Source organism: Centruroides vittatus, unplaced genomic scaffold (assembly GCF_030686945.1).
Source record: "Centruroides vittatus isolate TY-2023 unplaced genomic scaffold, ASM3068694v2 contig_817, whole genome shotgun sequence".
In the NCBI taxonomy this organism is placed as follows: Eukaryota; Metazoa; Arthropoda; class Arachnida; order Scorpiones; family Buthidae; genus Centruroides; species Centruroides vittatus.
The window spans coordinates 2,793,907-2,812,386 of NW_027122532.1; the positions used below are offsets into that span (position 1 = coordinate 2,793,907).

Sequence of the window (18,480 nt, forward strand, 5' to 3'; positions counted from 1 at the left end):
AGTGGTCCGCAAGAGCTAAAATATGGTCCGCAAAAGATTTAAAACTTTTATTCATTTTAAATTATTATTCCCACATTGATACAAACTGAATTTAATTTTTACTAAAAATGTTATGTTTTCCTATTATAATAGTACTGTTAAAGCATGTTACTTTTGAGTCTAACGATTACTTATGTTAACAGTTTTGATTAAAGTTTATTTTTAGATTGACACAGTTTATTTTTCTTAAACCTTGTGGTCCCTGCTAACAACAATGAAATCAAAGTGGTCCCTGGTCAAAAAAAGGTTGGGAACCGCTGCTTTAAAGGGATGGGGGATTGGTGAGGTTGAGTTAGAAGAGGGTGATAAAAACAATAGTTTTAGTAACTAAAATGAACATTTATTGACTAAAGTATATACAATAATGAATTTGTAATGTTATGTCAATGCTTGTTCAGGTTTAAGTTAAGAGGAGATGGGAATCCCTACAGTATTTTTTTCTAGTGTGTCAAAGAATATTCAAGCCAAATTTGGGGCAGATATGTTGAATAGTTTAGAACCCTTCACCTAACATACATACATAAATATTTTGACTTTTATGTATAGATGATCCTAATTTCCAAGCCTATTGTGTTCTTAAAAATCTGTTGTATATCAAAATCTCATAAATAGAGAAAAGCTTTATCATTATTTCTTACTGTAGAAATTCATACTTCTTTCTGGCATATCACCTTAAACATTAAAGTTCTACAAGACAGCTATTTATATATCAATCAATGATTCTAAATAAAATAAATAAAGTATCGATGACATTATTCACTTATATATAAGAAACTAATATCAAATGAGGGAAGTAAATATGCCATATAAGAAGCAAATACATAATCAGATATTTCTTTATAAAAAAAAATGGTTAGTTAAGGCAATAAGAAAACAGAAAATAGGTAATATAAAGTAAAATAAAATTACTATTTAATTAATGTAATTATAATCAGTGATAGAAGAATCTGTAAGGTAGAGATAAAGTTCATTAAATTGAATAGTACTATTCTTATCAAATGAATACACGATATGAATGAAATGAAGAAAATGGAGACTGAAACATATGTGCCATCTGATAAGGGTGAAAAAAATTTTCAAACTCGGCATGCTTGTGATTAGAAAATTTTGTTCTTGTAAATATTCATTGTCACTTGTTCTATAAAATATATAAATGGAAACAATGCATTATATCAAATTCTCATAGACTTGTATATAAGGATCACACTGTATTGAGACTGTTCCAAAAATTTTTCCAAATACTAAATCCAAAAATTTTTGGATCCTAACCAGTAAATTACAGTAAATTTTTAGATGAAAACATAAAACTGAACAAAAGAAACAGCAATAAAAGCAACAAACTGAAAGCAAAAACTTCCTCCACTCACAAAAATTTCATATATTCAAAGACAGAAATTGTGTACAGTCAAGTGTATATGTTAATATATTTAATAATTAAAATAGATAAATAAATAGATATAAATTTGTTTATTATAAAACTGTTACGTTTTCATACCTGCTAACTTCTTCTACGGGATGATCTGAAGGAAAATCCATGTGAAGTGTCAAATGATGCTGTTTACAGTAACTTTCGAGTAATTGTAGAAATGATATTATATTACTGTCTTGTAATTTACTTTCAGCCAGAGCTTCTAAAAATGGACCCGATTTATCTTTGTTTGCCACTAAACTAGAATTTTCTGAACATTCAAATTTTGGTAAAGGCTCAGTTGGAGTATTGCCTGAAACTGAAAAAAATTTCAAAAAAAATTTTTATATAGTGTCTAAAGTAAATAAAAGTTTATAAAATTTCTAATTAATGAAATAACTTATAATAGTGCTGAAATTAATGATACAAGATGTGTTCAAAAAGTTGGTCAGCAAAAATACATTTATTGATTTTGAGGTACAAAACCCTAATCCCTTCAAAGTAGTCTCCCTGGTAATGTATACACTTCTCCCAGTGCTCCTGCCATTGCTGGAAACACTGCTGAAACGCCTCTTTTGGAATGGCCATCAGCCGGTCCATTGCATTCCGTACGATGTCTTCTCTTGACTCAAATCGAGTTCCTTTTAGCAGCATTTTCAGCTTGGGAAATAACCAAAACTCACACGGAGCCATGTCAGGAGAGTACAGAGCGTGACAAACCACAGGAATGCTGTGTTTGGTGATAAAAGTCTGAATCAGATGCGCAGAATGGGCGGGTGCATTATCATGATGGAGCTGCCAAGTTTTGGTTGACCACAGATCAGGTCATTTGTGTTGTACAGCATCACAAAGATGATGAAGGACTTCCATGTAGTACTCCTTTGTGATGGTTTGGCCTTATGGTGCATATGCATACTTATGATGCACCACCCCACAGGAGTTGAAAAAAAAACTGTCAACATGACCTTGACATTGCTGCGGACCTGCTGCACTTGTTTTGGCCTCAAGGATGTCGAATGTTTCCACTGTGATGACTGCATCTTGGTTTCTGGGTCGTACCCATAAACCCACGACTCATCGCCTGTGATTATGGTGTTCGGGAAATTTGGATTACTGCTTGCATTGTCCAGCGTGTCCTGTGCGATTTCCAGACACCTTTGCTTCTGCTCCACTGTTAGCAGTTTTGGTACGAATTTTGTGGACACTCTCTTCACACCCAAATCCTCAGTCAAAATTGAATGTACTGATCCAATGCTTACTCCTATCTCATTTGCAAGTTCTCTGACTGTGATACAACAGTCCACCATGACCAAAGTCCACACTTGCTCAATGACAGTCTCATTTTGGCTTGTTGAGGATCTGCCTGAACACGGTTTGCTGTCCACTGATGTGTGAAGCAGTTGTACCATTCCTTTATCCATGTGTTGCTCATAGTATTGTCCCCGAAAGCCTGTTGAATCTTGCAAATGGTTTCCGCTTGGGTATCACCAAGCTTTTGGCATAATTTGATGTAATATCACTGCTCATGTTGTTCAGTCATTTTCCAACTTACTGGAATCCGACGAGCACTCACTACACATTCTCACTCATAAGCCGACTGCCAGCGACTGATGCTTCCTGCGGGCGGGAAAAAATTCAGGACTGTGTATGACTGTCTCCTCCACATCTCCACAGAAGGAGGCCTCCAGTGCGTCATTGGTTTACATGGGAAAATAACAGTCCAATACTTTTTGAACACTCTTCGTACATTCGTAAAAGTTACAGAAAATTTATTTAAAAGATTTTACTTAAATAAATTTTGGTAAATAAAATGAAAATAAGCTTAAAAAATCAGAATTAACTTAATTTTACAGCCATTAATTTTCATATTTAAATATTTGATATAATAAATCATTAAATACAAAAAAAGATGTGTATGTATATATATATATATATATATAAATGTTATATTCATTAAAAGATTAAAAATGGTAAACACTAAGTGGATTCAAACTAAGAATTTTTATGGAAACCTATTCAAAACTCTGCCAACTGAACCAGCTCAACTTGATAACTGCTGATTAATTTAGAGTATTTATACAATGATAATGATAAAGGTATACAGGGTGCATAAGTAAACTCCTTATATATCCACATAACTGATGAATGAAGCTAGCTACAATTACAAATGTGATGTATAGTTATAGTAAAGTGACTAAGCAGTATGAGATGAGAACATTGCAACAAAAGAGTTGGACAAAAGAGACAGATAGACATCCAGACAGACAAAAAAAAAAAAAAAATCACATTTTTGATATTGTTACTATTACAAAAAAAAAGCCAAATTATTTATTGGACAGATTCTTTATGAAACTATAGAGCTAAATATATAATCTGGCTCTTTGTTTCACATTTGTAATGACTGTCAGGTTAGTTGTATTTATTGACAAGACTATGTCTTGTTTATAAAATCGTACGTCCTGATGTCTTATCAGCTTAGAGGTATAAAGGAGTGCATGTCAGAAGTTGAAATTTGGCACAGAGTATTAGGTGCTCAAATCATGCACACACAAAAAAAAAACCAGATTTGTAGGTAGTCAGGGGGACTGAGAACCGAAACACAATAAAATACAAAATGACAGCACTCTCTACAAACAGGAGGTAGTGCGAGATTTGCGCATGAGTTGCTCATTGGTAAGTTGGACATATGAATATTGTGAAATCAAAGTTTGATAAACACGTGCGTCGGGAAGTTTGAAAAGCGAATGTTGATAAATTGAATTTTGACAAACGAATCTTTGAAAAAATCCCATTTACCTGTCCCATGTTATTCGCCACATGCTAACCTTGATCGATTGACTGGAGATGAAACGAGATGTTTCATCATTGGAACTTTTTGAAACTAGATGGCACGTCGTTATAATTTTATATTAAAACTAACTTCCAAAATAGAATTATTTTTTTTTTACATTTATTAATATATATATATATATTTTGTTTGTGCAAAATAAAAAAGTAAGTGCAAACAATACAATAGACACCATCATTTTTTCAAAAACGGGAAATTTTTGTATTGACAAAAATTCAACCTGAGGCATCATGCAACGGAGAGAAATTTCAACATTCAATAAGTTAATTTCAATGAAAATGCATTGTAGAAGACCTCGTAGTCATGGCTGTAGCCGGCAAAGTTTGAATGATCGTGCTCAAAACCAGCGATACCAAATATGATTGGAGAATGAGAACAAGACCAGCTGTGAGCGTCGAAGTGATCCCACTTAGTAGTGAGTCTCTGAGACATAGTCCTGTCCCAAATATGGCCTTGCCATTTTACTTGTTTTATATATAACATGATGTTATTATTATTGAAATCTTAGTTACAATTTGTAATTATTAGTCAAATTATGAATCCATTATTCCATACATTAATATGTATAACAGATTATAAATTATAAAGATCATTCTTTTAAAAACTTTGTCTTGCAATCATTAAGAGTGTCTCTTTTCATTCTCCTTATAAGCCCAATCAAGTCCAAGAGACAAGCTTGATGAAATAAAACCTGACATATCCAGATCAATCCCTTTGTAAACATTTATAATGATTAACTTGGATTCATATCTGTATTTCAAAATCAGAAGACTGGCATCTCAATTTAGCCATGTAGCCATCAATAACTCATCATCATTTGATACATTTGTATGCCACAACAGTTAATATTGGATTTAATACATTTTTCACTAATAATTAAAGTACCTTATCAATTTTATATTAATAATTAATATTTGAGCAACAAATACCTGGTGTAGCTGTACTTGAACTAGTACTTCTTACTTCACCTTTTTCTTCTTCAAAAGGATTAGGTGGTTGAAGAGCTTGAAGACCTCCACAGAATAATGATGCGGATAACCAATGATTTGCCTGTTTTTCACAAGACTGTAAAGGAGGTCCGATAGTTTGATTTCGTGCATTTAAACCAAGCAGGTAAGCAAGAGTGCGTTCAGCATCAATCAACGGAGATGATAAAGTTGAATGATCTACGAGTTGAACCAATTCTTGTTCTGGCTGTATCAAATAGAAAATAATAAAATAATAGCTTCAAATTATAGTAATTCAATTAGTAATATAAATTTTTAAGATGTTAAATGTAAATAATCTAAAATAATCTTAACAATAATTATATATTACAGAAAATATACAACTCTTATAATTTTTGGTGAAAAATTATTAGTCAAATTCAACAAATAATTATTATGGTTATCTTTGTCTTCTTGATACATTTTTCCAGTTTATGAGTACCTTTTAATAATTTCATCATTAATACTATTAAAATTTTTACCAATTATTTACTTATTAGCAATATAATATGAAATTAATGTATAAAAAAATAAAGTAGGTGACAAAAATCATTTTAAACAGCGAAATATTCTGCTCAAAAAATGCAATTTCTTGCTTAAAATAAATCATTTTTATTTGATTGAATCACAGCATGTAACTGAGATAATATACATGTTTTTAAACAAGTAATAAATTAAATTAATTGAAATTTAGTGTTTGAATTAGTTAATTTAGTCAATTTTTATAATATATATTGCAGAACATTTCACTCTAAATTTAAATGTACATATAAAAACAAGACTATCATAAATTTATAGACTGACTTTCAAATAAAAAAAATAACATCTGTACTGTATATAAACATCTCAACTTTTTAATCAATTCTTCAAAGTTTAGAATCTTGAAAATATTTAGATCCTAAATAAATTATGTTACATTACTACTACTAAGTGTTCATCATTTAAATAAGACTTAATTTAGTTAAATTTAATTACATTTCTTAATTTTATAAAGTTCAGAGTTTATTAATTAAAGTAAACAACAAATCTAAAGTAAAAATTATCAGTTCATAATGATTTTAAATCATATTTCAGAATTAAAGAGAGTTAAAACTCACATCACTATAGTTACCAATTGCAAATGAAAGCATTTTTTCTTTTGTTTCTTCACTATGACCAGCAGTTTCAAATGCATGAGTTGCATCTCTCCCTGAAATTGTTTCATATATATATTTTAATCAAATTTTCTTTAAATTGTAAGAGCTGATAATCTTAAAACTATACATTTTAAATAATATTCTAAGATAAATAATATATAAATATATAAATAAATATATATTACAACATGTAGAAAATACAATATATATATATTGTATTTTCTGTGCAGTAGTAAAAATTCTTCAAATGACCAATTAGCAAGGATAATATAACATTTTGTGATTTTTTTTTGTGTGAAATAATTGTCATTGTATGACTATTTTAACAGATGTTATGCTCTAAGTGAATTTATGCATTATTTGGCTTGTACAGTACAGTCAGCTCTCAATTTAGTGGGAGACAGTTCTACTGGGTTATGAATTTACCAGGGGTTACTGTGGAAAATTTTAAAAAATCGGCAACCATTTCACCAATTTGTAATTTTACCATTTCACTACCCACTTTCCTATCTGATCTTGCCAAGTGATGTCATGATATCACTGGACATTTGATGCATGAGACTCCCATGACACAGGAGTTTTACATTCTGCTGTTTTTCACGAGCATGTTTTGTGATTCAATTTCATGCTGAATGTTGAAGCAAGCAGACTAGAGATTTTATCACCACTTTAATCAAAATATTGCCAAGTGGTTATTTTAATGTTATGCAACACAACCTAATTTAGCATGGTCAGTGACCAGTAGGAACAATTCACAGAACAGTTGTTAAATTTAATAAATGTTAATTTTTCAGGTTAATATATTGTACTTTTTATAATTTTCATAGTTAAGTAACATAATTAATGTAAAATTAACTACTGTTATCATAATTTTTATTTAAAATGAGATTGTGTAGTTTTTAAATGAGTAAAATCTTTGCAATTGGTAACAAGCTATATTTTTCATATTGTATTGTGATTTTATTTTATTTAGTTCCTTATGACATAATGTAATGCAGTAGAGTGCCTCTTATTGTGCACATAGTTACTTTCAAGAAATTTGTGAATTTACCATGGAATTCAAAATACCATGGTCCATGAACCTTCCTTTACCTCACTAAATCAGGAGTTGTCTGTATATGTCAATATATTATATACAGCAAAACCCGTGTAAACCAGAATCAGAGTACCAAATATTTTTACCAGCTTGGCAGGTTTTGAAACAGGTTCTTTTTAACCCAGAAAATGCTGTGTTGTGAAGAATTCCTTCTGTTTAGGCAGGTTTCTGTTTGAACACGTTTTACTGTTTATAAAAGTGAGTTGGTGATACTGATGACATTGTAGTAGTAACACTGATCTCAGTACTATTTATTGTTTACTTTTTAACTAATTTCTTAAAATTAACTTTTTATATAAGAAGATATATTATTTTCCTTACTCACATTTAAAGTCAGAAAATTGTTTTTACAGTATTAAAAGGGTTTCTACCTTCAATCAAATTTTTAATCCAATGCCTTCCAATTTAGCTGCATATTCCTACTGCAAATTCTATCTCCTGTATAACCTTTATATCACGTAAAGTAATGAAATAAATTCTTAGAAAGTGCAGATTGAACAAACCTACTTAACTAACAAAAAAATGGACAATTTGCATAACAATTAACACTAGATGTAAATATTTTATAAGCTCATCAAATCATTCATTGGCAACCCAAATGGTTTTCTAATTTTACAATTGAATTTATAATTATTCTCAAAAACTATATGTATATAATAAAACATTAAACATAGACAGGTTAAATAATAGGCTCATTATAAGAATATTATAGACAGGGGCATCCCATTCCATGGCACAAGAAAAATGGCAGACCACACCATGTGAGAGAACATCATTTAAGTTGTAGTTTGGTCTTCATATTTTAATATGATGGTGTGATATGATGTGATTGTAGTTCATTGTTGATGTCATTTAAACTTTGTTCATTTCTTTCTTTTTCCAATCTTTATGTTCAATAATTGAAATTACTATTACAATTAACTAATATTTTACCTGCATAATGTTGAAGAGTTTCAATACCACATGGAGCATTTTCTTTAAAATCTTGAACATCATAAACTTTGCCCTGAATGACCAACCATAATCCTCCATCTTTGTTTTGGTTTTCTAAATCTGCTTTACGTATAACAGGAACATCTTCATTTAATTTCTGAGTAGTTAAACTATGTGCACGATCTAATAAAAAAAAATTAATGGTTTTTTTTTTAATATAGTAGTAACTATTTAATTTAAATAATATATTTTACTTATGTTCAATATTAAATTTTAGCAAATTGTTTTACATTTCTGTAATTAATAAAACTTTTTTCTTATAATTAAATAAAAAGAAAAACTGCATACTGAGAAATAATATACTTTACGAGTTTAATTTGTAAAACTTTTTATTTACATATTAACATTTTCAATATAAATTTTTTAATTTCAGTTTTTTTGAATTAACCCATTATATTATAAAATAAAAATAGTCACTTAAAACTTTTTAAAAATCTTCATTTTTCTCTTTTTGAATGTCAAAAGTCCATGTAAAAACTAAGAATATATTCCTATCATCATCTTTATGAAATGAAAGAAAGGATTTATATCATATGCTGTACATGGTATTTTAAATTATATGATAATTTCTCTCTAAATATGATTCCTGAAATAAAACACAGGCAGAAAAATTTTTTATGTATTCATTATAATCTAATATATTTTTGATTCTAAACAGATAGCATATATGTTTATATTAAACTATTGAGACTATTTATTAAATAAGCATTCTAATGTTTATATAATAAACAAATAAAAGATAATTTATAAACATAGAATTTTTCAATATAGTTAGATTAATAATTATTTATAAAATAAAGTTTAAAAAAATCTCATCCTGATTATTTTTTTGGTTGAAAAATTATTCACAATTATATTATACTGAATGAGATTTATAATATGAGGGCATTTTCTTCATCAATACCAAAGACAATTAGAATCTTTAAAAATTCTGATTTTTTCTAATTAATATTATATAAAATGCCCTTTCAATACTTTTATTGTTAGAATTTCACTTAAACAAGTTATTAAATATAAAATTAAAATGTAATTCAACCCAATAGATCCCTGAAAATTAAAATATGTAACAAACAAGCAGAATTTACTATTCAAGTTATATTTTTGTAGTAAATGCATGTTATAAATAATTTATTTTAACCCATTATTAATAACAAGGAGCAGCTTCAACAATAATTATTATTTTGAACTAAACAGATCATTGTATCGAAAAGACTGTCATCATATGAAAGACAAGTAGTGTAAGTTTCTTAAAGTTTTAAGATAACACACCTTCAATTGCTATATATCAATGCGCTATAACCTGTTGACATACAGCAATTGAAGGTGTGTTATTGCAATGTATTGGTGTTGTTAAGATGTTTATAAGTTTTAACATGTCTTTAGACTACAAAATTTCTAAAAATGATAATGTAACAACAAGATTTACTAATTAAAGTTAATATTTACATGTAATTCCTGGCCAGGCTAAATCTTCTCCATCTTCACGGTCCATTCCTGGTGCAAGACGATTGAAATAATTTAACTGTTGAAATATAGGTTTTAACAAAGACACAACTCCTGCATCTTGCATTATATTTGGTACTTCTAACTCTAACATTACAAGACAAATTAACAGTTCAGGCAAAAGCACACCTAAGATAAAAAAAAGCATGTCAATATTATCCACTTGGTCTAAATCAATCATAAATAATACTTTTAAAAAATTCTGCATTCTTAAAATCATTTAAATGTAAAGTTTTAATTAAACTATAATGGATTTATTCATGTCTTCTGAAATTTATTATAAAGTCTTAAAATGGCCTTTCCCTTAATATTACATTAATTTTAGATGGATTATATCAATAATGTCAGCAAAATTTCAGACTTTTCCTGAAAGAAATACATAGTAAGTATTTATAAAAATATACTTTTATAAACATTGATAAAATTTATATAGTTTTGCATATAAGTATATATAATATATATAGTAATACAAGGTTTTCCAAAATGAATGCTACCATTTTAAATTACTGTAATTATGTTAATTATTACCTGAGAAGTATGTGACATACACTAATCAATAGAGTGACCATCGGAGTTTCAACTCCCATCTGCATTCAAACATCTTTTTGTATACTACTTCTAGGAAGCACCATAAACAAAAATGGCAATTCTGTGTTCTATTGTTTGCAAAGTTGAAATCAATTGTCATCATGCAACATGAGTAATCTGCAGGAGCTGTAAAATTGTGGCTGCCATGGGGAGAGTGACAACAGATATGCTGTAATGAGTGTAAAAAGAATTTGAGTTTCAATCAGATGACATGCAACACGAGACTGTAATGGGCACATCTAAAACTTCAATAATTTTCCAATGTTTTAATGTACATTATAACAATCTCAAATAATAATTAATATAATTACAATAATTTAAAATGGTAGCATTCTTTTTGTATATAAGTATATATAAGGTTTTATATAAGTAACTATATATACAATTAGTTACAAAGATTATCAATACACCATCAAGTAGGATGTATAATTACTTACACACAATTTAGAATGTTGGATTTTTTTACACATTACAAAATCCTGTATTAGTTTTCTTACTATGATATTTATTTTATATAATTGTATCAAAAAGTAACTATTTCAGAATATTATTTATTAAAAAAAATAATCTTTTATATAACACATTAATAATAAAATTCTAATAAGAACAAGAAAATGGCATATTTTTATTTACCGGAATGAAAATTTTGCTCGTAATTTATATTTCACATATCATTATAAAATTACTGCTGAATTAATTACTGTTTTACTAAAAAATAAAGAGCTTATTGTGTAAATAAAGAGCATTTGAAAAGTATCCTATATATAACTAAATATAATTTAAACACATAATAGTCATATTCTGTTCATAAAAGACATTTTTGAGATCCTCAATTTTAGTATCAAACATGTCTGAAATTATTATTAAAAAACTAAAACATTAATTTAAAATTTTAAAATATAAGAAGTAATTTTAATTCTTTTTATAAAGTAACTCTACAAAAATTTAATAAAAGAAAATAAATAATTCTAAAGCCTAAATATTTTTTATTCAATTAGAATATTTTTATATCTAACAATTATGATCTGAGCTGAAACGAACTAATTAAATTTACGTAATAACAAAATAGCACATTAAAATCATAATACACACCTGATAAATCACTTTCAATTACACTAGCAGCAAGGGAGAAATAATAGCAACTGTTTGACGCCAATGTTGTAGCAACAGCTAAGCAATCAGTTGTAAACGTAGTGAGAAGACTAATATATTTTCGTAAGAGAGAGATTGCTCCAGCTATTTCACTATCTGCAAAAATAACAAAAGAAGAATATTTTTTATTAATAAATTTAATATCAATACTTTAAAATATTATCTAGTAGAATCATGATTACATAATTGCATCATGTAGAAATATATTTATTTAATAATAATAATAATATGAAAATATTTGACATGCATTTTAGTTTATTAAATATAACAATTTAGTGCAATTTTTTCATCTCTAATATTTGGATTTAGTCATCTACTAAGGAAAATAAGTTAACCCTTTTTCTCCCACTTGTTGATATTTCATCATGAAAGTGTTTTGCAAAACTTGCCACATGATGATATATCATCATCATCAAATTCATTCAATTTCAATTAAAAATTCCTATCTTACACTTTATAGTATGTGTATCGTTACACTGTGTTTTACATACTTTTAATTAGATGGCAGTGTTAATTATTATATATATATACTTTTTTTGAAGTGTGGAAAACATTTTTCACTTTGCTTTTCTGTTGAGTGTTTCATGAGTTTCACTGAATATACTTATTGCATTATTTTGTAATTATTTAAAATCTCACTGTCTGTAAGATATATATAGAAAATATATTATAATTTCTGTAGTTTTATTTATTTGCTACTTTTTCAAAACGAAGAAAACATGCAATTTTTCTCGTTATTTTTTAGTATTTTTTATTTTTTCTTTATACTACTGTTCAGTCCTAAATTGCTAAATATTTATTATTTATATAATATATTTTATAATTTTTTTTATTTATAATTTTTCCAAACATGTGCATTTGTTTTGTTTTTTGAGTTTCATTTTATTGTTTTACAATGCTTATTATTTTTCTCTTTTGATAAGTTTTATGTATATAAGTTCATTATTCATATAATCTTTTGTGTAATTATATTTAGTTATAATTTGTTTTCAAACAAAGGAAACATGTAGGATCTTGTTTTTTTTTTTACTTTTTTTATAATTTCCTTTTGTTTTTTTTTTGTTGTTTCATTGTGCTTTTATTTACTGCTTTATCAGTAAATCTTGCATATATATTTATTATTGATAGAATTTATTGTATTGTCTATAAATAAATAATACTGTATGATAATTATAAATTATAGAGATTAATTATAAATTATAGAGATAATAAATATATATATATATATATATATATATATATATATATTATTTCTATAATTTATCATACAATATTATTAATATAATCTGTATGATAACAGTTAATAATACAGTTAATATATATATATATATATATATATATATATATTATATATAGGATTTATCAAAAGAAAAAGACAAGAATTATAAAACAATATAACAAAACTCAAAAACAAAAAACTGCAAGTTTCCTCTGTTTGGAAAAATTATAAAATAAATAAAATTATAAATTTTTTGTATAAAACTCAAATTTTTTGAAAAATTATCATTTTTTATTATTTCAATTTTCTAAACATATGCTTTTTTTCATAATAAACATCAAACCTTTTTATACAAAACAATCAATCCTCTTTAATAGGATTATGATAACTATTGAAGTTTCAGTTAATTTTAGACAAGTAAAATTACATAAAATAGATATGAAAAACATAAACATAAACTTTTTGATATAAATAAGAATTACTCCTCAATAAATATGTCAATATGTATAAATCTTATACCAAAATGTAAAGGACAAACTTCTACTTCAAGCTAGCTCATTGAAAAAGTTGAATGAATAAAAACAAATTATTTTATCTATTGTCAAAGTGTAGTAAAATATTACAAACAAACGGAAGGTGATAATAAAATAATATTTTTTGTAACTAATTTTTGACATCCACAAATAAAAACCAAATAATCAAAAACTACACAAAGAAATGTGTATACAGAATTTTTTCTATAACTGTATGATAAAAATTGAATATTTGACAAAGTTATAAAATAATATATGTCTAGTGACCTTAAGTGACTGATATTTGCCTTGGGTGTTTTCAAATTGAAGCACTAAAACCTGTAGCCAGTTGGGAGGTGAAGGGTTAATATTTAACTAAAAATTACTTGGTTTTAGAAGTTACAGAGTGAACTGATCATTACAGATCAAAGAGAAGACCTTAACACAGTAAGTTAATGTTAAATTAATCTATCTATTTGTTTCTATTGTAAATTTGAGTTACTATTTAGAAATAACTATAAGTTATTTTTAAAAACTAATAAACACATTACCATATAATAATGACGATGATCTAGCCTTTTCATTCTCAGCAGGATAAAGCTGAGATAATAGAAGTCTTTGAAATCTTCGTAATAGATCCAGAGATGCTGATCTTGAACCTTTATCAAAACAATCTCCTTTGTTTGATTCTGGGGAATTCATATTTTCTGGGAAATAACTTTGTAACTTTGATAATGTTTGAGATGCTATGTTCCTAGAAAAACAAAAAAGTTATAAAATATTTATAATATTTCCTTAACCTGGTTGCACACAACATTGTGTGTGGTAGGATCTGAAAGTTTGGGGACTTGGTACATAGTTTCTTGTCTTTAATAGCATCTTGAATTATACCAATGCACAACCAAGCAGAACTACCTCTGAAAGGATCCCCTTTGGGTGATCATACACTTTTTCTAGCACTCATACAGCTTCCAAAAGCATTTCTATAAGCCATGTTTGCAACCACCTGTAATGCTGTTTTTACCTCATTTGTTGACTCAAAACAATGTCAAAATGATCTCAGGCTGTTTATGATAGAGTCATAAAAATACCACATATCTGAACATAAAATGTGGCATTTGGGTGAGTCTATTTGTCATAAACAGCCTGAGATCATTTTGACATTGTTTTGAGTCATTAAATGAGATAAAAGCAGAATCGCAGGAGGCATTACAGGTGGTTGCAAAAGATAGCTTACATCAATGCTTCCAAAAGCTTTACAAATGGTAAAAAAGTGTATGATTGTCAAAAAAGAATCCTTTTGATGGCGCATCAGTGTTTTAAATTATTCAAGGTAAGAAACTATATGCCAAGTCCCTAAGCTTTTTGATCCTACTACATATATTTGAAAATGTTTTATAATATTTACAAGTGCAGTTATCAGTTGCATTCAAACTATAATTATGTTTATAATACATAGTCCAATTTTATCATAAATTTAATAATAATTGAGTAAAGCTCGTATATTAATTACTGATAAGAAAAATCATATTAAATCAATTTACTGTTTAATTATGTCTATTTTATTAAAAAAAATAAATGCAAATTCGATTTTACAAAGTAAATAAAAGTAATATTAGACAAATCATTAAAAAAATAAGAAAAGCATTAATTTAATATAACACTGATTTTAATAGAATTGTTGTTTAAAGTTATTTATGCATGTTATATGCTGGATATATTTTTATAGGTAAAATACAAAATTCAGTGAAATTATCTAAACGTATGTGTATTTGATTATTTTAGATAACCATTAGGATTATAACACATGTAAAAACAAGATAATATTTGTACTATACTTTAGAAAAAACAAAAATTGCCAGCAATTATCTGATATAGTATTTAATCAGATCTGACACTGCTTTGTGTTGCTGCTGTGAGTGTCAGGTTTCAGTGCATGTTTGTAATTAACAGAAAATCAGATCTATCTTTGATGGTGACTGTCAGGCTATAATTTTCATGTTGTTTTGAGATTTGAGATTCAATAGGACATGTAACAGCAATGGGAAAATTGTATATGTTAGAGCAGTAATCCAGTATCAAACTTTGTCAACAACTAGGCAAATATGCAACAGAAATCCTGTTATATTAAATATCTCTGTATAATTAGTAATTAATACCTTAATAATTATTAAGGTATTAATTAATAATTATACAGAAAGGATTCAAACAAATATATTTATCTAAACATAACAAGATAGAATCCTATTTGATAATAAAAAATAAATATGTACTAAATCAGTTGAATCAATGTTGAATGAAATAAAATAATTGACAGAGTTACCATTTTATCACTAGCTACATTATTAGTTATTATCAGCTTTCAACTTACTTTAATAACTGTTTAACAAGATGTAAGAGAGGAATTACTGATGAATCATCTGTATGAGACACCTGTTGTGTACGTTTGGTTTCAGATTCTAATAAGGCTTGCTCAGTCATTAATTGTTCTCCACTAGTGGTCATCAGCAATTCCTTATCTTGATCTTTATCTCTATATACTTCTTTTTCCTGTAAAGTATATATTGAAATTAAAAATAATCTGAAAAAATATCAACAATTTTTATTTTTCTGATAAAATTCATAAAATATATTAACTCTTAATACATACATTTCTGTGATAAGAGTTCATGACAAATAAATGATTTTTATTTAATTATCTAAAATAGCAGATGTGGTATTTGTCTATTAAAAGCATTATCCAATAAAAAAACTAATGCTAACCATATTTTCTATTTTATTTCACAATAATGTTCATTAATGAATCTAATAGCTTGTGGTTATTTCTCATTATTTTAAGGACAGTAGATTCTGCTTATTGTAATCATAGATATTATAAATAATTTAATATTACCAGATTTAGCATATCCAAAGATATACAAGTTAAAATACACTGACAAAACTTCATTTACTGTAATCAGATTACCAATTATCATCATCTTCAGGTAAATAGACATTTGTAAAGGCTGGTTTCCACTTGCGTGGAACTGTGGCATAATATACATTGATGATATTGAGAGAGTGGTTTTGACACCATCTCAGAGTACAAAGAATGCTGCCACTAAGCCAACTTCGTCTAAACTTCTCATTTGCAGTAAAAATCTACAAGTGAGCATTTACCAATCACGTTGCTTTGGACTGATAATTTTCATATATTAATGTAACTGCTAACATAACCTGATAAACAGCAAATCATTTCTGAATGTTGGAATTCATTTTCAAATCATGATAATGTTCAAGAAAAATTCTGGAAAAAAAATGGGAATCACTAAATGGATTTTCTGCTGCAGTTATCCTAGTTTTAACACTTCTTCTGCAGCATAAGGAAAACTAGTTTTTAACTGTCATCTTGTGCTATCCAGTCTCAACAGGCAATCATTATCAGTGATCATCATCATATTTTAAACATTAAATATTAATAATTTTAATTATTATTTGTTTGAAGAAATGTATGTTAAATTGATGATATTTCTTACTTCATTTATATGCTAGCTGTTGCTAACAGTAGTGAGCGAACAATACTAAATGAATTACATATTAATAAATAATAACAATTAAAATTAACAAATCTTTGATAAACACATTTTTAAACTATTTTGAATTTTTTTAAGAATGTCTGAATAGCAACTTTTTAATGTTTAAAAATAACAATCCAAAAATATCTCTTTTGAAGTAATTGTAATTAAAAACAGAACTTAGTTTATCTGTCTTTAAATAATATTGCAATCAATTTATGACTGCCCTACATGATAAAAATAACTGACTGATAACATTATATGAGGTAAATAAATAAGACTATAGTTAATAGAAATTCTGATTTTATTGAATCCAAGATTAAAATAACATGTTCATTAATAATAAAATTATCTAAAAACTAAAAAGTAGTTACTTATTTATTTATAAACTTACTCTTATTTCTTCCATTTCTTGGATTTCCACCTTAATAGCAGCTAACAATGAACTTTCAAGTCCACCATCAGCCATAAGACTACCGACTAACAACTCAGTCATAAATTGTCGACCAGGGTTAATTGATGCAAATTCATTTTGAGTTCCTATTAATAAATAATAAAAACTATTTATAACAGATTAAAAATATTAAAGTTTAACTTGCCTGTATTGTTATATCTCATCTGGATATCTTAAATTTGACAATAAATTCAAAAATTAAGGTAACAATTAATATTAGTACAAGATGGCAACCTAATCATCTAACTTTAGATTGAATTACTTTATATCAATAATTAATATTTAGCCAAGATATAGTCTGAAATAATCCAATGTTTGGAGGTTTCATTATTATGAAGTTCAGTTTGATTTATATAAATCATTGACATTTTGTGAATAAATAAGTCTAATGTTTTCTTAACCCAGCTTCATAAATAATTATACTAGGCTTATTACATTTAATTATTTTCTTATGTCCATATTATTCCTAACCTGTTCCAGGTAATAGAGATGATAATGCTCGTGCTCTTTCATCTGCAGTTGGCAATAATATACTCCAACCAGTCTGAAGAACAGCTTGTGCAGCCTGTTGTATAGAAGGAAGCACTCCTGGACTACTTGCTAATTCCACTATTCTCTGTTTTAAACTAAGCAAAAGATGAGTTCCAGATCCAATTCCCAAAGATTCAACATCAACACAATTGTTGATTACTGCATATAACTGTAAAAAAATTTTAAAAATTAATATTACATGATATAAATAAGAATTTAATTTTTAATGTTAGCAAATATTTTAAGACAATTTTCAAATATAAACATTTCAAAATTGCCTTAAAAATTATCTTACAGTACTTTAAATTTAATTTAATTAAATGTAACATACTGTAATATAATTTAAAAAAATTAAGAATCTTATCAAAATAAATTGTAATGCACCATATTTTGATTTCTTTTTGTTTAAATAACAAAAATTTAATGTTTTGTCTAACAATCAGTTTAATTTAATTTCATAT

At 27.1% G+C, this 18,480-nt stretch overlaps 1 protein-coding gene across 1 annotated transcript in view; it reads right to left on the minus strand.

Moving 5' to 3' along the window:
• The window catches only part of HERC2 (E3 ubiquitin-protein ligase HERC2), a 191,235-nt gene that overhangs the window by 127,021 nt on the left and 45,734 nt on the right, over positions 1 to 18,480 (minus strand). The window contains 10 exon segments of the mRNA XM_067278755.1: positions 1,535 to 1,766; positions 5,225 to 5,489; positions 6,379 to 6,470; positions 8,447 to 8,629; positions 9,953 to 10,138; positions 11,690 to 11,845; positions 14,032 to 14,234; positions 15,852 to 16,030; positions 17,429 to 17,574; positions 17,960 to 18,188. Of these exon segments, the coding sequence (XP_067134856.1) occupies positions 1,535 to 1,766; positions 5,225 to 5,489; positions 6,379 to 6,470; positions 8,447 to 8,629; positions 9,953 to 10,138; positions 11,690 to 11,845; positions 14,032 to 14,234; positions 15,852 to 16,030; positions 17,429 to 17,574; positions 17,960 to 18,188 (1,871 nt within the window).